General features: G+C 35.7%; 1 protein-coding gene across 16 annotated transcripts in view; it reads right to left on the reverse strand.

Moving 5' to 3' along the window:
• myo5aa (myosin VAa) overlaps window positions 1-23,758 on the reverse strand; it is a 104,842-nt gene that overhangs the window by 55,690 nt on the left and 25,394 nt on the right. For all 16 annotated transcript variants that reach the window (XM_048167854.1, XM_048167851.1, XM_048167858.1 and 13 more), the window contains exons 5-12: window positions 19,246-19,402; window positions 15,301-15,444; window positions 10,037-10,118; window positions 3,674-3,781; window positions 2,172-2,278; window positions 499-764; window positions 306-387; window positions 20-160 (exon numbers count right to left, since the gene is read on the reverse strand). In XM_048167854.1, the coding sequence (XP_048023811.1) occupies window positions 20-160; window positions 306-387; window positions 499-764; window positions 2,172-2,278; window positions 3,674-3,781; window positions 10,037-10,118; window positions 15,301-15,444; window positions 19,246-19,402 (1,087 nt within the window). The remainder of the gene's footprint in view (window positions 1-19; window positions 161-305; window positions 388-498; window positions 765-2,171; window positions 2,279-3,673; window positions 3,782-10,036; window positions 10,119-15,300; window positions 15,445-19,245; window positions 19,403-23,758) is intronic.

Raw genomic sequence — 23,758 nt, forward strand, 5'->3', positions numbered from 1 at the left:
TTAGACTGTGAAGATGTACCTTGCATTCTTCATCCAGCAGGTCCAGAACACCCATCTTGGCCTCAATGAGGTTGATACATGGCTGATTATCATAGAAATCAATGAGAGTCCAGGGGATCTGCTCTTTCATATACTCCTCCTGCTCCAACTTAAACACATGCTGCACACGAGAAGACGGGAAGACAACAGGGGGGTAGGAAAGGAGATACATCACAATAAAAAAAACAAAAAAACAACAGAATTATCAACAATCAAACATGAACTGATGAGATATGGTGTCATATAAAGTGGGTCAGAAGTCTCACCATGTTGAACTGTTGCTGTAGTTTCTCATTGGCATAATTAATACAGAACTGTTCAAAACTGTTGATTTCAAAGGTCTCAAACCTGTAAAAATAAAACAAAACATCACAATTCACTTCTGTAACTCTAAACTGAATATTTTTTTAGAACCAGTGTGGTCTGTTCTTAAAGGTATGTATGTGTGTGAACACACACCCGTAAATGTCTAGGACTCCAATGAACGAGTGCTGCTTGACCGTAGAATGCAGCGCTTTGTTTACATGGTCCACGATCCAGTTGAAGAGTTTGGCGTAGATATGTTTAGCGAGGGCATCACGGGCGTTTATGGCCTGTAGCTTGGGGATGGGCTTTATGTACGTCTCAGTTGCAGTCTTTAGCTTCTTATGACACAGCCAATGAGACATGTCTTGATATGTCACGCCCATCAATTCACAAAACACACTCAAGTGACCATTATTTGGCTGGATGGGAAAAAAAGATGAAAAAAAAATCATGTCACACTGGGGTTGGCTCGATACCACCATTTTGGCTTCGGTACAATACCAGAATCTAATCAAAAGATAACTGAATTAAAAACTTTTTTTTTTTTTTTTTTTTATTAAGCACACTGCATGAAATTCTGCAGTAACAAATGTGTTGCTTGTTTTCAAGCACAAGTATATAAACAACATAAACAGCACTCTGTGCTCTATACTCAGTAAAACTGGTGATACAATTAATATTGTATTTTTTTATTATTGAACTATTATTGAATTACTATTATAATTACTATTATTAAATCCTATAAAAAGTAACACATTACACAGAACAAGTGGCAGATCTATTAGTTTGTATTAACGTTACAAGAATTAGCCTAATGCACAGACCTATTTTAACCCTTAAATGCATGACTGTTTCGCCAATCATTCTTACATATTCGGGTCTTTATCGACCCGGATCAATATCTAACACGGAAGGATCTCTACCTGTCACGATAATATAAAACTCCTCTGATATTAGAGTAACAATTACAGAAGAATAAAATAAAGCATATGTTGTTACCTTTTGGAGCTTGAAAGGGCTCCATTTGAGCAGATGTTTTATGCCATCATCACTGTCCTCGTCAGAGCTCATTTCCCAGTAAATTCAGCAAATAATAGGCTAGTTTTATATTAGAGGTCACGAACATGAGCCCATTCGCGATCTCAAACGTTCTCAAAACTATTTAATTTTCAACATCTTCAAAATCAATATTTTGATCGCCAACAACTTCACCAGATTCATCCAGTGAGTTACAGTCATATTTGATTGCGTTCAGTACTTGCTCTGCAGTAAATTGCTGAGCCATTTCATATTTTTCTTATTATTTTGTTTTCTGTCTGAATGAGTCATCACTTCAGCATTGTGTATCAGACATTGCCACCTTGTGGAATAAAGGTGAATTGCACTTATTCCGTTATCTAAGATTCAATTATTGTTGTGCAGAAAAAATACAGGTACACTGATACATACCTTGGGTCGTTAGCAACCCTATACAATTTTTACAAAAAAAGAATACAAAAATAGGCATTGTTTTATAATTTTATTATTTTTTTCTTGTTATATTCTTTATAATGAATTGATTGAGGAATACCAAGAAGGTTGATGTCTAACTTTAAAAAATGAACGAGGAGGAGGGTAGTGAATGACGTCCCGGGTCACGAAAGACCCGAGGTATGCATTTAAGGGTTAACACACAGTATCAGGTTTTTTTTTTGGCAAGACATTTCTTCAGTTATTTGGTTTCTATGTTCACTATGTAACAATAGGTAGACCTGCTCACAGTAAAATCATATTGGTCCAAAACGTCACTCCACATATTTGAACTTTAAAGTCAACATGAAACTCACTGGAATTATACTGCTGTCCGAGTCTCTATCTTTCACTTCTACGTTTCCCAGGTGCAAAATTGAAGCCAGAATCCGAAACAAGCCCATCTGATAAGACTCGTTTACACCTGAAGAGAGACATCAACAAATGAACAATATAAAAACATCAAGAAATCAGCACAAAATCAATCTGTCTAATAGGCTAGCTAGAAACCATATAGTTTTGAAAACTACTTGAACTGCCTTCATTTCCGCTGCCTGAGGAGTCTCAGGCAGTCTCGACTGAATCCAACAGAGCTTGAAGTTAACATGTTACTAAGCTAACATATTTTATTGATACTTTTGACATTGAATGAAATACATTTAGTTGTTTATAACCTACATTACTCTGAGCTTCCACCACAATGCTTTCTGGGACTTCCCAGTCTGCTATCATGTACCTAGTACATAGAGTCATGATAGTCAAGTGGTGTAATATTATAGAATGCATAGGGGCTGGGTTAAATCTTAATATAATATCAATTTTCATAACGAACCAAGCAAAATTGCAATTGAACTTGACTGCCAGTCATCAATTTTGTGTATGGAAAATAGAGTTTTGTGTTTGTGTTTCATGGAAAAAAACCCAACTCCAAGTAAAAATAACTATTATAATTTATGATAAAACTTTACTTAAAGCTGCAGTCCGTGACTTTTGGCCCTCTAGCGGTTAATAAACAGAACTGCACGCGTCTTGCGGAAGAACATTGTAGTCGGAGCTACTTTTCCCTGTGTATGTCTATGGCGAGTCACTCAGTTACTGTGATACTCTGCGGCGGGTCCTACCAGTCCGGTCTGAAATCGTCCGAAAATAAACACTTATTATAAGTGTACCATAATGATTCAGGGTAAGACAAAAACACGGTTTAGAAAATGGATTCATGTTGTAAATTCTCATTATGTAATATTTGTACATTTTGAACACAAAAAAAAGTTACGGACAGCAGCTTTAAGTTTTCATTGAAATATTATATACTTTTATTAACTCTTTAAATGCTGACAAATTAATGTTATATAAAATTTGGACAAATCCTCCAACCACCAACACACAAAAACTTCTTTCCCTGGGTTCACAGACAAGGCTTAAGCCTAGTCTTAGACTAAAATGCATGTCAACAGTGAATAATTGACTAGAAATTCAAATCTAAATCTTAAATTAGTTACTGCAATTTCATCTCTTTAATAACACTCTCTCATCTCCACCTATAGCTGTTGTGTGGTGGCCGCACTGGCGACGTTCTGTGGCTGCTGTCGCATCATCCAAGTAGATGCTGCACATTGGTGGTGGATGAGGAGAAACCCCTGATATGATTGCAAAGCGCTTTGGGTGTACAGTAGTACGTAGTAAAGCTCTATATAAATGCCTCATTCACTCATTTATTCATTACTCATTCAAAAACTGTGATTTACTCCCTCATCTGAGATGGTTATTTTGCACATTAAACTCTCAACTACATGAGAAATTTTTGAACTTTCAGTCTGACCTAGCAGTGTGAAGGCGTTCCTAGTGGTCGACATCTCCTTGGCATCATCTATTCCATCTATCACTGGGTTCCTGCCCTGTTTGGTGTAGTGAAAATCATCAGCCTTCCCTGTGGAGAAAAAAAAAACATGCACAAACTTTTACTATACCACTCAAATGAAAAAAAAAAAAAAAAAAAATCTAAAAAAAGAAAAAAAAATTACTTTCTGGAGGATCTACCCCAAGGCTAGGTTATCATCAAACCTAAGCCCAAATGTTGATGTGAAACAATCTTATGATCTAATGAACCAATAATTTCTTATGTTAGATATGTTCAAAACAATGATCCCTGAAAAGATGTTCAGAAACATGATTCGGATCGCGTGTCAAACCGCCAAATTCACTGCTGAAATCACGTGACTATGGCACTCCGAACTGCTGATTCGACAAGCTAATTCATAATGCTCTGAAGCTTCATGAAGCAGTGCTTTGAAATCAGCCATCACTATATAAGTCATTATTTATTTATTTTTATATGTTATACATTAATGGATCTTGAGAGAGGAAATGTCATTGCTGGCTATGAAGACCTCACTGAGCCATCAGATTTCAACAAAAATATCTTAATTTGTGTTCCGAAGATTAAAGAAGGTCTTACGGGTGTGGAACGGCATAAGGGTGAGTAATAAATGACATTATTTAAATTTTTGGGTGAACTTACCCTTTAAGGCTCCTGAGAGTTGAATCAGCGTAGTTACTGATTGGTTGTTCATATGACATAACAGTAAACTAAAATGTAGATAGCTAATTCTTAATCATTCATTCGGACACGCCATGCTCATCAAAAGAGCTTTAATTATGCAAGAAAACTCCCCAACCATTAATGAATAGGACTACACAGATTTGCATTAATAAGAACGCCTCTCTTATTCACAGACACAGATCCTAAAATACAAAACCTTCTTCATAGATTTAACGAACGATACACTGTTGCTTGGCAACAGAGACCTTATTGAGAGATTCACACACACACAAACTCTCACATTAACGGGGCGTCAGCTGAGCAGGAAGTCAGCTGAGTAGGCAAACAGCAGGAGAGAGCACAGAGCCAGCAGTGTGTGTGTGTGTGTGTGTGTGTGTGTGTGTGTGTGTGTGTGTGTGTGTGTGTGTGTGTGTGTGTTTTAGAGCAAGTGGGTGAAGCAAACAGAGAAGAGATGATAGGGAGAGGTGTGTGTAGAACCAAACTACAGTAGCTTCAGTATTCATATGTGGCTGTGTGTGTATTTAGACCTGCACAGCCCGCCTCTCAGTAGGACAGCTCTGATAGCCGCTCTCCATGCTGTGCCAACACGAACACACTCTAATCAGACACGTTACCCCCAAACACAAGTTCAACTATTTAAATAGGGACATGCCGTAGACTTTTTATTGATTTATAATTATTTACATAGACTTAATATGTTTTTAATATAAAATTAATTAGTACTATAAGTCGTATAATACAATATAATACTATATTATAATACTGTATAATAAATACTATATAAAATAAATACTACTATAATAATACTATATAGTACTATACTATAAATACTGTATAATACTATACTATAAGTAGAATATACTGTAGACTAACCCTATAATATTATACTTTTTTTTTAATTCAGTTTTTAATTGTTAGGATTTAAAGGATTTGTTCACTTCTGAATGAAACTCAATCCCATGTTATCCAAGATGTTCATGTGTTTCTTTCTGCAGTCGAAAAGAAATTAAGGTTTTTGAGGAAAACATTCATTCTCCATATAGTGGACTTCAGTGGGGTTCACCACCGGGTGAAAGGTCCCAATTGCAGTTTCAGTGCAGCTTCAAAGGGCTCTACGTGATCCCAGAAGAGGAATATAAGGGTCTTATCTAGCAAAACGATCTGTCATTTTTAAAAAATAAATAAATAAATAAATAAAAATGTACATACTTTTTAACCACAATTTTTTTTTTTTAATGACAGATCGTTTCGCTAGATAAGACCCTTATTCCTTGTCTTGGATCACGTAGAGCCCTTTGAAGCTGCACTGAAACTGAGACCTTCCACCCGGTGAACTCCAGTGAAGTCCACTATATGGAGAAGAATCCTGGAATGTTTACCTCAAAAAACCTTAATTTCATTCAGAAGTGAACTAATCCTTTAAGTAGGGGTGTGACGAGATCTCGTGTCACGAGATCTCGCGAGACTAAAGTGTGACGAGATTTCTCGTCGAGGTGAAAAGTACTCTCGTGATGTTGCCATGACAGAGTGTTAGGATGATTAGGAAAGAATATGCCACCGCTACGTTTACATTACGCCTCCACTGTCCTTTTGCTTTGTGTTTAAATAAAAAACATTTAATTAAGTTGGATAACGGTCGCCGCCGCTCCATATTTACAGAGTTACGCGCGATCGCTGAAAGTGAAAGTAAACGCGCGCGCATTCAAACGCGATTTCAATACCCCGCATTTTGAAAGCGGCTTCCTGATGAATGCAGATATCTCTCAATATGAAAGCTATTTTAGGCTGGGCAGTGTAGTTGTAACCATCTCTTAGCTCTATATCAAAGAAAAAGTTGGTCTTATTTGCACTTTGAATATTGAGAGAGTGCAATTATGGTTTCAACTTGTAAAGTGTTACCATAAAAATGAATAACAGTTTTCTCTTAATCTTATTAAGCACAAACAGTAAGGTTTCATTTGTTAACATTAGTTAATGCACTGTGAACTATCATGAACTAACAATGAATGAGTATTTTTTATTAACTAACATAAACATAGATTAATAAATACTGTAGCAAATATATTGCTCATTGTTAGTTGATGTTGGTTAATATGTTAATGTTAATAAATGAGACCTTACTGTAAAGTGTTACCATTTTTATTTCTATGATCAGTTTGTGGAAAGGAGTTCACTTAGGGGGTCAAAAGTTGTAGAAGCTCATAAATCATGTACAGTAAGATCTGAAGAGACTGAAATCATACAGGAGAGAAGTCAGTCAGTTGAGTTAGTGGCAAAACCTTTTACAGTACTTGAGTATTGTTGTCTTTTACTGCATATGATAATTCATACTCAGAAAGTAGAACTGAATGACATTCATTATAAGATGATTAGTTAAAACATTTCAAATACACCTGCAGAATATTTTTTCTAGTCATGTATTTCGCCATTGAGGATTTCTTAAAAATAGTGTCTAAAAATCTTGTCTCGTCTCGTGAACTCAATCTCGAGTCTCGTCTCGTCTCGTCTCGTCTCGTGAGATACCTGTCTCGTCACACCCCTACCTTTAAGCATTCAATTTTTAAAGGTGCCATTGAATTGAAAATTGAATTTGCCTCGGCATAGTTGAATAACAAGAGTTCAGTACATGGAAATGACATACAGTGAGTCTCAAACTCCATTGTTTCCTCCTTCTTATATAAATCTGATTTGTTTAAAAGACCTCCGAAGAACAGACGAATCTCAACATAACACCAACTGTTACGTAACAGTCGGGATCATTAATATGTACGCCCCCAATATTTGCATATGCCAGCCCATGATAGAGGCATTACACAAGGGCAGCCAGTATTAACGTCTGGATCTGTGCACAGCTGAATCATCAGACTAGGTAAGCAAGCAAGAACAATAGCGAAAAATGGTAGATGGAGCGATAATAACTGACATGATACATGATAACATGATATTTTTAGTGATATTTGTAAATTGTCCTTCTAAATGTGTTGTTAGCATGTTGCTAATGTACTGTTAAATGTGGTTAAAGTTACCATCGTTTCTTACTGTATTCACGGAGACAAGAGCCATCGCTATTTTCATTTTTAAACACTTGCAGTCTGTATAATGCATAAACACAACTTCATTCTTTATAAAACCCTTCAACAGTGTAGCATTAGCCAGTAGCCACGGAGCACTATCAAACTCATTCAGAATCAAATGTAAACATCCAAATAAATACTACACTTACGCGATTAGAAATGCCGCATGACGAACACTTTGTAAAGATCCATTTTGAGGGTTATATTAGCTGTGTGAACTTTGTTTATGCAATGATAGAATCGAGAGCTCGGGAGGGGGTGGAGAGCGCGAGCAATTAAAGGGGCCGCAGCCTGAATTGGCGCATTTCTAATTATGCCTCAAAATAGGCAGTTAAAAAAATCAATAAAAAAAAAAAAAAAATCTATGGGGTAGACTTATATTACATCTTGTAAAAAAACATTCAATGGCACCTTTAATGTTCACTCTTTTACTTACCCTCATCTCATTCCAAACCCATAAGACATTGGTTCATCTTCGAAACACAAATTAAGATATTTTTAAAGAAACTTGAGAGGTTTCTGTTCCTCCATTGAAAGTCCATAACCAAAACTTAGATCCAAAAAGGTCATAAAGGTGTTGTAAAATGAATCAATATGAAGCACGCAGTCTTGTGAAGAGAAACAATTGCTTTCTATGATGAACAGATGTAATTTAGGGTTTTAATTACATCTAAACATTGATCAACACATACATCAAGAGCATCACTTATGGTAAACATGGAAGCTCAAATGCGAGTGCGTGATACACAAGAACCAGTGACATGCACAAGTGTATGCGTTTACCCTATGTCATGCTCTTTATGTATAAAAGCCTAAATTAAATCTGTTCACCATAAAGCGATATCATATAAACAAATATCTTAATTTGTGTTTTGAAGATTATCCAAAGTCTTGCAAATGATTGAGTAAATGATTACATAATTTACATTTTTGGGTGAACTATTCCCTTAAAGCTACACTATGTAACTTTAGGCCCTATAGTGGTTAAAATAAAAAATAAAAAAATAAAAAAAACACTGAACATTGTTTTGGATTTGGTTCTGCTCCACTCCTCTGAGAAAGTTGTGAATGTGGTTCGATGGGTACATGGATATGGGATATTATATTAGTGTGTGCTGACAAATAAATATTGTTTGTTTTGTTTTTTTCAACTGGAGGCTCCTCGGAGGTTTGCCGTTTTGAATAATCCATGGTCAATTTTTCTTGTTGGTTGTGACAACAAACTTTCAAATTCACTCTACACACAGTCAAAACTGTGTGCAGATATACAGTGTTAGCGAAAGTTGGAGAATCTGTGAAAATGTGAAAAATTTTAAAAACAAAATAAGAGAGATTGTACAAAATGCATGTTACTTTTTATTTAGTACTGTTTGAGTAAGATATTTTACATAAAAGATGTTTACATATAGTCCACAAGACAAAAAAAATAGCTGAATTTATTAAAATGACCCTGTTCAAAAGTTTCTTAATACTGTGTGTGGTTACATGGATGATCTACGACTGTTTGTTGTTTAGTGATGGTTGTTCATGAGTCTCTTGTTTGTCCTGAGCAGTTAAACTGAGCTCTGTTCTTCAGAAAAATCCTTCAGATGCTTCAGATTCTTCACTTTTCAAGGATGTTTTTGCATATTTGAACCCTTTCCAGCAGTGACTGTATGATTTTGAGATCCTTCTTTTCACACTGAGGACAATTGAGGGACTCAAACACAACTATTAAAAAAAGGTTCAAACATTAACTGATGCTCCAGAAGGAAACACGATGCATTAAGATCTGGGGGGTGAAAACTTTTGAACAGGAAGATGATGTCCCTATTTTTATTTTTTTTTGTTGAATTTTTTTTCATTTAGTACTGCCCTTCGGAAGCAACAGAAGATACCTACATGTTTCCCGGAAGACAAATTAAGTACAATTTACCTTGATATTCAAATTCAAAAGTTTTCACCCCCACATGTTTTAATAGTTGAGTTTGAGTCCCTCAATTGTCCTCAGTGTGAAAAGATGGATCTGAGAATCTCATGAACAACCATCACAAAACAAAAAAAAGTGTCGTAGATCATCCAGGTAACCACACACAGTATTAAGAACCAAGGGTTACCAAATTTTTGAACAGGGTTATTTTCATAAATTCAGTTATTTTTTTGTCTTGTGGACTATATGTTAAAATCTTTTATGTAAAATATCTTACTCAGGACAGTACTAAATAAAAAATAACATGCATTTTGTATGATCTCTCATTTTGTTAAAATTATTCACATTTTCACAGATTCTGCAAGGGGTTCACAAACTTTTGCAAAACACTGTAACATGGTTTGGAAGATGGATTTTTTGCACTCTCTTATTAATAATATTTCACAATTTTTTTAATAAAAAAAAAAAGTTACATTAAAACTCACCTCCCCATCATTCCTTTACAACTAAAATATTCCCATGAATGAGTAATCCTAATCTGAATAATATTCTCGTGAAAAATAAATAAATAAAAAAACTAAGAAAAACCTCTTCTCTTGAATGAAATATGCTGGGTTATTTTGTGTGTGTCTGGCTCACCAAGTTTCAGGGCTTTAAACTCCGGGAGGTGAGCAGATGCACAGAGCTGATAGAAGATATGATAATTCCTCTCTTCATCCGCCTGGAGAACAAGAAGCACAAGAAAAACAAAAATAGCATATAAGATTATTTAAGATCAACAGTTGGTTCCATCTGCAGTATTTTTATTGCGTAACAAGAAACCCAACCATAATTTGTAGGACTTAGAAAAATACACTTTCAAAACAAATCAATTATTGCTCATGAAGCCGCATGTACTCACTTAAAGTGCTTTTTCGACTATTATTAGAATATTATTTGAATATATTTCGAATATAAGGGTCTGCAAAGTTTTAAAGATCAAAGTGCATAGAAATAAAGTTGTCTCCTAAAAGAATAGATTCTGATCTTCCAAAACAAGTCGTCAGTAATTCCAGTCTCACTTCCTGTTACATACCTATGTAACAAATTTGCAAATAATGCCAGCCTATGCTCTTCATTGGCTGCACGCAAACAATGTCTGCTTTGACCCGCAGCAATGACATTAGTTGCAGCTGAGGCCTGGGAGATTTGGTTTGTGTTGTTGACATGTCAAGAAGAAGCTATTTTCAGTGTTGCGAATCCACTTTTCTGCACTTCAAATGGATGAGGATTTGATATGGTAAAACCAGCGCCATTGTTACTGTATGTATCACTTTGTATACAAGTGCTAAGGAAGTCTCCAGAGCTGTAATTCAGATATGGTAATGGGCGTTTTGTTTCCGTCTCATGATATAAGCGGTAGATGAATCACAACAGACTTGGGCATCTAACCAATAAGAGCAGAGTAGGCTTTCGGAAAGGAGGGGCTGAATCTTCAAACGAACTGTTTTTAGACTCTTCGAGAAATCAGGTGATGCTGCAATGTATATTATAAGAAAATTAAAGTTATACAGCATAAAAGGGGCACTTGTTGGAGTTTGGGTTGCTTGCCGCTGTCGCCTTTGGCTTGCTTAGTTGGGGACACTTGACATTTGACTTGGCATTTGATATTCAACAGTGCTTTGATCTGCCTGTATTGACACTATTCTTTAAGAGCTGCTGTGCAGCCAAAATTATGTACCAGTTATCAATGTAAAGCTGCTTTGACACAATCTACATTGTAAAAACCGCTATATAAATAAAGGTGACTTGACTTGACACTTTAACATGTTTGAGAGGCTTTGAAGAACAACACTTTTCTGGAGTATATGATCATGAAGTGTGTTAATTATAAAGTGTGTCAGTGTTGATTGTGGCATTCATGCTTCAACAGAGATAATAAACCTGACTTCATGTCAGCTTACTGCTCATGCCATCAGATCATTTTATGAAGAGATATTCAGAGTTACTAGCTTTCAGTTAGCACCAAGTAAACTATATATCCAAGAGCAAAATCATATTTCATTTCAGTTTTGAATTACATGTGATATATGAAGAAAATATGGATGGACAGAAATTCTAGACAGACCAGAAACTCATTATTTCATGCTAAATTTGCGATGACTACTGAACCATTAATTGAATAACCTACAGCTTTGTTTAATACTGGACTATTATTGTGACATCATTTTCAGATTTGTCTGACCCTAAAGACATGGTTGGTCCCAGCAAATGTCAGTCAGATGGACTCTTCCTGTCTAAGTGGGTAGTACTTGGCCAGAATAAGCTTTAAAGTGGACCACAGTGGACACAAAACTCCATTCAATTGAATCTGACATTTTGTCCCACCAAACTAGACCATCAATATATGAAAATTTAGGGGGGAAATGAAATATACCCTGGGGCATATATTACTGGGGAAATGATCAAATGAAAACTGTACACAAATATCCTTTTTTAATAACAATCTGCTGAAAAGAAGGCTAATTATTTAAATTAAACACACGTATGACACAAGACCAGCACAGACTGCAGGTGGTTAGTGCATAAGGCACAGGTTTTTGTGATGAAATACCACACACAAAAGTGGTGCAATCCATTACTGTCACAGTAATGCAACAAGCTTGCAAAATAACATTCAATTTACACACTTGCATAGAGTACATTTCTGAACAAACTCTGCATATGACACAATCCAACATACCTAACTCATCTGGAATTCCCCTAAGCACAACAGCAGTCTCTTTGAGTATGTTATATAACACTGAACAGACATGTTTAACTCCATTATCCTCATTCCTGTCCAGCTTTAATCTTTCTGAGCTTCCCAGAAGGAGAAAAAGCCTCTGAATTCCAACCCTGTTTCTCACACCAGGGCCAGATAAATTGATTTAAGTAGGTCTGATCAGTTTTGGGGCCAATTAATAGTGGTGCAACCCCTTTGGATGACAGACTTTATAGTAACTTTTGTAACTTTCAGATTTGGGCAAGCACATAAGACTTTTCTAAATTTGTATATACATTTTTTAATGATATATTAATTCAATGAAATATAAACTTTTAAACAGTGGATATAATAAAAAAATGTTTTCATGACAGATGTATTCAAACATACATTAAGGTACGGCAGTCATGCCACATTAAAGAGTGTCTAAACAACATTTATTGTTTGAATTTCGTAATAAAACTGTCATAAAATTTACCAAATTTGAAAGCTAATACTTTGTTTCATATTAATAGTAAAAAAGCACAAAGCTTTGTTCACAACTGAAAACAGCATAGACTAAAAGATCTTGGTTCATCAGAATGAAGAGTGAATAAAAGCAACAATTCGCTATTGTCATCCCAGCCCTATCATCTACACAGCTGACAGGTTTATCTGTCATAGTTTATCCATGTTGTGTGCACAATATAGACGCTAACAAAGTAAAAACTCACCATCGGTCAATAATTTCCGCCCTCTGAAACCTCCAAAATAATTTTCTGCCAAATATTTTCAGTTTTGGTGCAGTCTGGGCAGCCATTTATAGAGGTGTCCAAAACTATAGTGGACGTTATCGAATGCACTCATTCAATCCCATAATGCACCTCAATGACTGTACAACCGATGTATACTCAACGCCTAGCCGCTATTGATCACCAATGCACTGAATGTCCCGCTGCACTTCCAGCACACTCAGTGTTTGAATTCGCTCACTCGTTTACATTCACTCATTCAGTGAACTATATTAATGGAGTAATGTAGTGAATAGGGGAAGATTTTGGACACAGCCTATATTTGCTCAACGAACAGCTTTCTTCTTGAACCTAGTGAGCTGTCTAGTTGTCTACTGTTTACATAGGCAGCTATCTTGAAAGGCAGCATCCATAGTTGACTGATTTGGAGCACTCTACATAACCATCAATCGTGTCATAAAAAAACACTCCTCACTTGAAATGCAACAAAGACTCGACTCGAAATTGTGTGATATTAGCATATTGCTAAGCTAAGAATACAAGACTGCCGACTCACTGTAGCGCCTCAGTTCAAGCGGCATGAGAACCAATCTGACTTCCTCTTTATTACTAGCACCAAATAAACATGAATGAACATCAGAAGGTATGTTGAAAGATACAGTGCAGCTTATTTGAATGTATCATGTCTCATGTAATTGTTCAATGAGTGTTTCAACCATGGAAATAGGTGAATAAAACAGCTTATTGTGCATAATATGTCATGTATAAAGCCATTCAATGAATATATAGCATTTTAGTTAGCTAGAATGACATAATATTTTAATCAACATATTTCTCGCTTCCAATTTTTCTCGCTTGCCATTTTGGAATTCATTTTTTAGCTTATCACAGTACATTCTGGAAATGCCTTCTCTGTGAAGGAATTTAGCCAGAAGAAGGTTTTGAAGAAGACAGCATAATATTAGCTTATAGCTCACTAGGACTTGGAGTCTTGAAAGTACAAAAAGACACAGGAGCCTTCAAGGAATGAAAATAGTCCTGTGAATTAAATCCCTGAGGTATCTGAGAGTAGCTAAAATTAGATCTGACTTAAGCAGGAAGTGCGGTGTGCTTCAGAGGGTGTGGCGGCTGGCTGCTCCTGTCTGTGAACACTGTCTTATGCGATTCTTATGCCATTCTTCACTGTCTTATGCCATTCTTCAAAGTTTCAATATAGTTCATATAGATCATCAGAAGGTATGTTGAAAGATACAATCAGTGTTTCAACCGTGGAAAGATGTCAATGAAACAGCTTGTAAACAATGTCACTTAACATTACATTTACCTCAGAAAAGCCATTCAATGTCCATAGCTGGACAATTGGTTAGAAAACGAACTCTAAAAGGAGCATTTTGCTATATTACATATTTATTATATTTTTACATGTTCTTCAATATTAAATGTATGTTTAAATACATCCGTCATGAAAAGTTATGAAAGCTACCGTTTAACTGTTTATATTTCAAAACACAAATTGGAGTAGAAACATAAATGTCATTAAAAAGTTACATTATAAAGTTATAATTATAAAAACTGCATTATGTGCAATTTAAATGTTTGTATACAAATCAGTTTGTACTTTAATATTATAGTAATGTTGGAAAACAGAATGACTCGTTTGTCCACATCTATTCATGCAAATGTTAAAATCAAGTTAAGTATCTGATATGTCTGGGATAACATTAAAAACCATTAGAAAGATTCAAAAACACACACACACAGAGTTAATCTCTGGATCACTAAGTGTTTGATAACATCTGGTGGTAATTCTGAAACATAGCAGGCTTTTAGTTTAAGACTCCAAAGAAGAAACCACACATTCATTCAGTATTTTAGAGGGGAAAACTGGCATGGAAAATCACATATGAGGGCAGAGAGAGAAATCAACATTTCCATCTGAAAGGCACAGAGATGTCCATGCTCTTCCCACTACTGTATTCTAGACTGATCTAAACTCTTTTAAAATGAATGAGTTTGATATACAGTAATATGTAAACATACTCAACCATTCACAACTCAAAATTCCCACCTCAGTCCATTCACAAAAAAACTACAACTATGATTGATTCAGAAAATGTCATAGTTATGACATCACAACCATCAATACATCAACATATGACCACCTAGACTTTTACATACTATATGTACTATCTAATTCCACATTTTATGCCAAATGCACTATTACTTTTGTTCACCAGAAAGATTAGTCATCCTGTCAAGTCTTAAAAGTACAGATGAAAATAGCCTGTTTAATTCTAAATGTCAGAGAGAGGGTGGATTTTTTGGGCCAAAATATGATGTTGAAAAGGTTTACAATATGGGTATTTTAAGATATAAAGACCAAAGTGAATCTCCAAAGTGACAGAATGTCATTCATGCTCGTCCCTCACCTGAAATACGACACGTGATTTCTCCAGTAGATATGTCCTCATGTTCGCACCGATGATGTGATACCTCTTATCAAAGCCGATCTCAATGTATTTCCCAAATCGACTGCTATTGTCATTCCTGGTGGTTTTGGCGTTACCGATGGACTAGAGATAAAAACAGAAAAGACATCAGCTTGAGTGCAAGTACTGGACTGACCTGTGGGTTTCTTTATTGTTTCAGTTAGAAGAGAACAGGGTTAAAAGTTTAAGGAGCACAAAGAAAGGTTATTGATTAAAACACACAGTGACAGGAAGATCATGTGTGTGGGAGACGACATGGAGCGTTGCCTCTCTGGGTCTCTACAGCAGGTCAGGAAGTTGATGCTGCCTCCCCCACAGAGCAGAAACCTGGTGAGGAACTCTGTCAGAATAAGAATCAGCAAGAAACTGAGCTTCTGGAAGAGCAGCATGTTTATAAGGGAATTAATTCATTAAACCTGACTAAAAATTCTAACCAAGCTCAGATCATTTGTTTTTCACAATGTGTTATTTAGCTCTGAACAATAGTATGTATCATCAATGTGAATATTAGAGTAAACACCTGAAGCTAGGCTCAACCAATGGCATGAGTTTGGGGTGTGGCTACCTTTATATATGTCCAATGGTAGATTAGGGGATTGTTGGGGGGGAAAGATATATATCAGGGCTCGACAATAAGGACTGCCCGATGGCCCGGGGCCAGTGTGAACGACGCTCGGAACAGTAGACGGATGTGCGTTATATATCGTCTATGATATCGTAATTGAAAAGATCTGAAATTATCGAGCATGTCCCCCTTTACAAAAAACAAACAAAAACACACCCATTGAGTGCACGCATGCAGGTTAGACTAGTGCGCGTGCATATTTAGATTGCACGCTTTCACTGCGTGATTTAGTCTATTAAAATACATTTAGAATGTCCCAGAATTCAAGATAAGGGGCAAAAATGCCCCTGTATATATTTTATATTTATATTACTTAATATAGTTAACCAATATTACGTAAAGAGCACCGTTTTTCTACAAATATTAACATGATTACAAATGTGATATTGATTTTATTCAGCGTAGCCTACAGTTTAATGAACAAGAAATTAATATCAAGTGACTTACATTTAAGACACCAAATCGTCTGTTTCGCTGTATTTCGCCAACGAAAATAGTTCCAAAGTCCACAGAAATGTTTTGCGTCTCTGAGCAACACTTCCTGAATGAATCAGCTGTTTGAATGAATCGGTTGAATCTCAATGATTCGCTCATTAACAGTGATTCGCTGCCACCTACTGGCGGGTTTAATTTCACATTTAGAGTGTCTTCTTTTTTTTTTTTTTTTATAATTTCAAATAACAGTATGTAACGTTTTATATTTCCAACATTAAAAACATTTTTATGCATCTGTAACTGCTCTTGACTGATTAACTTTAATAAAGTTTAATCTATTCTATGGTTATATAGTTATACATTAGATTAGAATTTCTGTACCTGAAAATCTAGTTCAAACCTACATGAAAAACTTGAAAAGCACCATTTATTTCATGTATACAGTATGTGTGGTCTGTTGTATTTATTTGTGCTATTACTCGTAATTTGATTATTTGTTACTATTTTATTACTTACTGTTTATTTGTCTAACAATATTTAAAATATAAGTGAGTTAATCTAGTAGCTTTTGGTGTCATAACCCTATTTATTGAGGTTAAATGTAACAAAGACAATAAAAACAACAACTATGTTTATTTTATAGGCCCATTTTCTTGTCTTTTACTTTTATTAATGTCTTTGTTGTGGGGCCAGTGAAAATTTTGGCGGGGCAAGTAAAATTTGAACCACTGGCCCAACCGGGCCAGTAGAAAAAATCCTTAGCGTTGAGTCATGTATATATATTTCACACAATATTTTACAATCTATTTTATTATAAGGTAGTAAAAAATCCATGCTCATGCAAAGGGCATGGGAGACTTGAATTTCAATTGATTTCAACAATACAGGGTACAATGGGGCTAAAGGAACACTGTACCCCAGTGCGCATTTGACTTGCTAATGATATTCAGTTTTGTTCAAGGTAATTAATTTATCAGTTTTTCAATAACTGAAGAACATGTAAAAGTAAGGAATTTGTGGTAAAAAGTGCTCCTATTGTTAAAGGCACTGGCTAAAGCCACTACAGCTGATGTGATAAATAGCTGGCTGACTTTTCCCAAATGGTCAGTATCATTTATTAAGTTAAGTGTCCACAAACATCATATATATAATGAATCAAAACAAAATTTTTAAAAATTTAATATTATGAATTATATTTATTGTTACTACTGTAAAGCCATATTAAACTATTATGGGATCTCCTTTTAGCAGTGTAAGAAGCTTCTTTTTTTCTCATTGAAATGCATTCTGCATTTTTAAAATAAACATTTTAATGAGTATTAATTGAACAAAAGTACATTTAATTATTTTTTCTATCAAAACAAAATATGGTACAAACTTTGCTGAAGTGATTGTTTTAACAAATATTTACTTAGATATGATGAAAATAAATTACTTTAGCTAAAGTATTTGTATTAATACTAGGGGGCCCCCATACCATCTCATATATTTATATGATTTTTAAACAAAATAAACTACTTCATGATTTATTTTTCAAGTTTAGGACAGGTTTGGTGGTATGGTTAGGTTTTAGGGTGGGTTAAGGTGTAAGGGAGAGGCTAACAGCGTAATTATGACGGAATTACAGAAATTAATTACATATGTAATTTTATGCAAGCATTTTTAAAATACAAGTACAATGTAAAACATGTATTTATGTACACAATAAGTGCATTGTATCAAATGACTATCAAATGGATTAACGTTGAAGTCATGCGACCATGGTGTAGTTTGTTTATAGCCTATGTTTAGCTTTTTACTTCTGGTGATTGAATTTAGGCTTCAAAATTCATAAAAGTTGTGCTCAATTGTAAAGGTTATCATGATGGACAAAATGTGTGATAATTAGGGCTGCCGAGTAAAGTTTTTTTTTAGTCGACTAGTCGTCATTCATTTAAGCAATTAGTCGACTAATCTTTTTTTAAAATTTGGATTTCCTGTCCATCACAGAGTGACTGCGTGATTTCTTCACTTCCTGTGGAGGTTTTTTTTTCTGCCACTAACCAACTAATGCCAATTTTGGTCGACTCTTGGTGAGCCTCTTCTCATTGACTAACGGTTAGTAGACTTATTAGGGGGCAGCCCTAGTAATAATCATAGAGTTTTACTGGTCACAGAGCTTATTTTCTGCAATAATCCAAAAGCCAACGAAAAAATACTATTGTGTTTTTGTTGAGGGAACCAGGGTGATGCTAACTTCTGGGTTGGCCTACAAAAATACATTATATGTGCATGATAATACTGCCTTTGAATTTGGCTAAAACAAGGTATTATGATGGCTTTTTTTTTAATTATAATAATTACGTAATTATTCCACATATCTTTTGGAATAGCCTTTGCAGTTCCCATGATGCTTTTACATGCTAAAATGTATATGGAGGTAGCTAGTTTCTGAAACAAAGTGATTGTGTATGTTTTAAGTATGTTGAAGAAATATATGAGATGAGGACAGCAGAGAAGGTCATATGAGCTTTATGCTAACACTAAATTTACACTAATACACATGTGAGCACTCAAACACACACATACACTCTCTCTCTGCTGCAGTACTGAGAGAAATGAGCCCTGGGGAGAAGAAGACCATGCGGTGAAGAGCAGATATAATGCTCTGAACAAGACACTCGCATTCAGCCTGTGAGCAGCTTTTAGTCTTCCAGCCCAAGGGGTTTGGCTCTCTGAGACATAAATGTCTTTATTATTAAAGACCTTCATGAAAACAAACAGCCCAAGTCTCAGTACTGATTCCAGAACGACACACTGATCTAGTGATGCAGGAAAAATCTCACCTCCATGATGGGGTTGGATGCCAGAACTTTCTCCTCTACATTGGCTTCACTGGCAGAGCCGCTGACCGTGGCAAAGTAACGCATGGCGTATTTTGCTGAAACTGTTTTCCCTGCTCCGGATTCTCCACTCACAATGATAGACTGATTCCTCTCATCCCTGAATGATGCAAAAAATACAAATGAAAGAGAATAAGATCAACAAGAATTTTTTAGATGTTACTTGGTACCAGTGTGCTTACACACTAGAGTTTACACATTACACCGCGTTCCAAATTATTATGCAAGTGACGCATCAGTAAGATTTCAGTACAATAAACATTCAGATTTTAGGTTTTTCTAAGAAAATGTTTTTTGCCAGGTCTATGGAAACCCTACTTAGAGGTTGTTCCACATTATTAAGCAAGTCACAGTTCTCATGCAATATGGGGAAGAAGAAAGATCTTTCTGAAGATGAAAAGCATGAAATGGTCTATTGTTGTGCAAAAGGCATGAAAACAACTAATATTATGTGAAAACTGAATGGAGATTATCGAATTAGCATAAGATTTGTGAGTGATTTTGATAAAGGCTTATTAATGAAAGTTCCTGTCAAAAAAATGAATTGTATTAAAAGGGCAGCTATAAAAAAGCCAGTGTTGAGCAGCATAAGAATGCAGAAAATCTATTGATTTGTATAAAGATGAAGAAGTAAAAACTCTGAGAAAATGATGCTCCGACATGTGAAAACTGAGAAAACTGTAGCGTTTGCCTCAACACAGGCATCCACTGATCAATGAACTTTTCAGACTGATGTGTTCAGTTGTGCACACCATTGCAGCTGCATTGAGAAGAAACAAGAGACCCAAGAAAATGAGCAAGAGAAATATAACCGTGGCTGGTCTATTTTTGTCTGGGCTGCAGTGAGCAACATCCTGACCTACAAACCTTCCCTTTAGATTGAGCAGTATAGCTCATACTCACACAGAGACATACTCTATGCAAATTTGAATGCTTGGCTGATGCAATGCAAGCACAGCTCCATTGTACCTAAAAAGATAGTTCAACTAAAAATGAAAAGACTGTCATTTAATCACCCTCATGTCATTCCTAACCGGTATTACTTTTTTCGGTGGAAAACAAAAGAATATATTCTGAAAAAAGTGCTTTCTGTCCATACAATGAAAGTCATTGGTTTATAATGTTGTTTGGACTGCAATGTTCTTCAAAATATCATCTTTTATGTTGCGAAGAGAAAAGAAATTCATAGAAGTTTGGAACATGAGGGTGAGCAATGCTCCAAGCGGGGCGGTACACACCAGTACAAAATACCGGCACTTCTATACTTTAAGCTGTAGCATACCCTCACTTTTTCTTACATACCAGCACTTCTCACGTTGCCAGTGTTGTGCCCAATTCTGACCCCAGCCAAATTATTACCCTCCTAGTATTGGTAGTTTTAGGATTAGGTGTGGGGGAGGGGTTAGGATTAGGCAATCGGGTTCAACAAGGGGGTAATAATTTGTCAGGGAGTCGAAATTCGACACAACACCGGTACTAGGGGTGTCACTAGGCCCTTTTTCTACTCTGTTATCTGAACAATGTTTGTGAACCTAAGCTGATTTGACAAGATTTGTGAAAAGTTCTGATAAAAAAAAAATCATGAAAATAATTTTTTACAGTTCAGTAGCAGACAACACTCAGTCAATGCACTGATTTAAAGGGGTCATGAACTGCGTTGTTTTTGTTTTATAATGTTTCCCGGGTCGCACTTATAATGTTAGTATGCTTTTTACATCATAAATTGTCCTAATTTAGAAATAAAGGGTATTTTTCCTACCCTGATGTTAGCCCTCTTATTTAAACGCTCTATTTTAAGGGGCGTGTCTGCTGTGAGACTTCAGTGTAAACGCCCACTGCTGCGATTTGCTAACATCTTGCATGCAATATAAGATAACTAAGTATTATTATCTCGAAAATGTTTAGCATGTTTTTACTATTACAGCATTCAAGGTTAACTAATCGTGAAAACTGCTGATTATAGCATTACATTTAAAGGTGCCGTAGAACGTCTTTTCAAAAGATGTAATATAAGTCTAAGGTGTCCCCTGAATGTGTCTGAAGTTTCAGCTCAAAATACCCCATAGATTTTTTTAAATTATTTTTTTAAACTGCCTATTTTGGGGCATCATTAACTATGCGCCGATTCAGGCTGTGCGACCCCTTTAAATCTCTCGCTCCCTGCCCTCCCAAGCTCTCGACTATAAGTGCAGTTATACAGTGCATAAACAAAGTTCACACAGCTAATATAACCCTCAAATGGATCTTTACAAGATGTTCATCATGCATGCTGCATGCATGCTTCAGATCATGTGAGTATAGTATTTATTTGGATGTTTACATTTGATTCTGAATGAGTTTGAGGCTGTGCTCCGTGGCTAACGGGCTAATGCTACACTGTTGGAGAGATTTATAAAGAATGAAGTTGTGTTTATGAATTATACAGACTGCAAGTGTTTAAAAACGAAAATAGCGACGACTCTTGTCTCCTAGTAACTTTATCCACATTTAACAGTACATTAGCAACATGCTAACAAAACATTTAAAAAGGCAATTTACAAATATCACTAAAAATATCATGTAATCATGGATCATGTCAGTTATTATTGCTCCATCTGCCATTTTTCGCTGTTGTCCTTGCTTGCTTACCTAGTCTCATGATTCAGCTGTGCACAGATCCAGACGTTAATACATCCTGCCCTTGTCTAATGCCTTGAACATGAGCTGGCATATGCAAATATTGGGGGTGTACATATTAATGATCCCGACTGTTATGTAACAGTCGGTGTTATGTTGAGATTCGCCTGTTTTCCGGAGATCTTTTAAACAAATGAGATTTATATAAGAAGGAGGAAACAATGGTGTTTGAGACTCACTGTATGTCTTTTCCATGTACTGAACTCTTGTTATTCAACTATGCCAAGGTAAATTCAATTTTTGATTCTAGGGCACCTTTAAATCTATGGCATTATTTAGTTTGTGGCAAAAAAGGTTGCAGTGATGAACATTGTAGCCGATCACAGACATGTTGTTGAGCACATAAAAAGCAGTGATCTAGTCACTGCAACTCAATTTCGGAACACTAACGAATGCTTACATCATAACTAACAGTGCAAACTCGATATAACTAAGAGATTCACTGAATAAGTTTTGGCGCGAGTCCAGAACTCAGTCACTGATAAACTTGTGCTGTTTGATTGACAGTTCCAGCGATTGTAAAGGGAGCAATCTTTGAATCACCATTTAAATAACAGATTATTTTCATTGTACTAAGAGAAACAACGTGAAGTTGACCGTTTAGTCACTGGTTTGATTTACTGATACATAGAAAAAGAGCATCTGACTGTACATGAATCATTACATATCATATCAGGAATTAGAATTAACACATTACTTACATGTTGTTGCATTACTGTCAAGTCCATATCGTAAAAGTCTGTTTGCGATTTACCAAAGAATCCACAGTGAAATACAGAACAGAAATAAATAATGCTCAAAAGAGACATTCACATTGTTCAAAATAAATAACCATATTCCTAGAATTAGGATCCTTTGAAAGATAATGTTATTTTTAGTCCTGATTCGCTATTCTCTCCTCGTCATCTCACTAACACGCCAGCAGACGGTGCTAACATTGCAATGATAAAGAAGGCATTGATTTCTACTGCAGAGGTGCCGTTTCACCTATTTCATAGGCACATTCCAGGATCGGTTGTTTGCTTGGCCTGGTGTCAAAAGCTTTTATTGGACTAACAATGAAGTTTTTAGTTCTGAAATTTACAGGATATTCTTATAGTACGATGACTTCTTATATATCAAAAGATCAAGGAAAAGTTGATTTCTCAATTCATGACCCCTTTAAACTGCTTATCAAAGTGAATGTCAGAGAGAAACATCATATAGTTATTTTGTTCTACTAAATAATGACCCAGCTGCTGATTGTGACATTTATAACCTTAGAGTAAAGGGATTTGTGGTTTTTGATGTCACTTTGAATTATAGAAGTGGCAAATTGATAGATTCATGCTTTTTTTTTTTAATAGGAAAAAAAGAAAAAAAAAGAAAGGTTTAATATAGGGCAAATTAAACATTGCCAATCTAGACAATTACAGTAATATAAGGTTTGTCTATATTCTAAATTAAAACTAATGAATATGATCTGGTTAGTTAAAATGATTTGAAATGAAATCAATATTCAGGGATTGACTTGATAGATAGTGTAGAACATGCAACGTCAACTGGCGGCCCGCGGGCCAAATCCGGCCTGCCAGAGATTTCCATCCGGCCCCCAGAATAATACTGAATTCAGGAATAGCCTTGTAAGAGGAAAAAGTTTAGGGCTGGTCCGAATACCATTTTTTGATGAACATCGACTATTCGAAGCTTCGGAGAGAGGGGCTGAACATATTTTTCTCTCTAATAAAGGCAGGAATCTGTGTCTGTATATCCGTTTGCATTTTTATTATTTCGAGAACCG

This window comes from Megalobrama amblycephala, linkage group LG19 (assembly GCF_018812025.1).
Source record: "Megalobrama amblycephala isolate DHTTF-2021 linkage group LG19, ASM1881202v1, whole genome shotgun sequence".
Classification (NCBI taxonomy): domain Eukaryota; kingdom Metazoa; phylum Chordata; class Actinopteri; order Cypriniformes; family Xenocyprididae; genus Megalobrama; species Megalobrama amblycephala.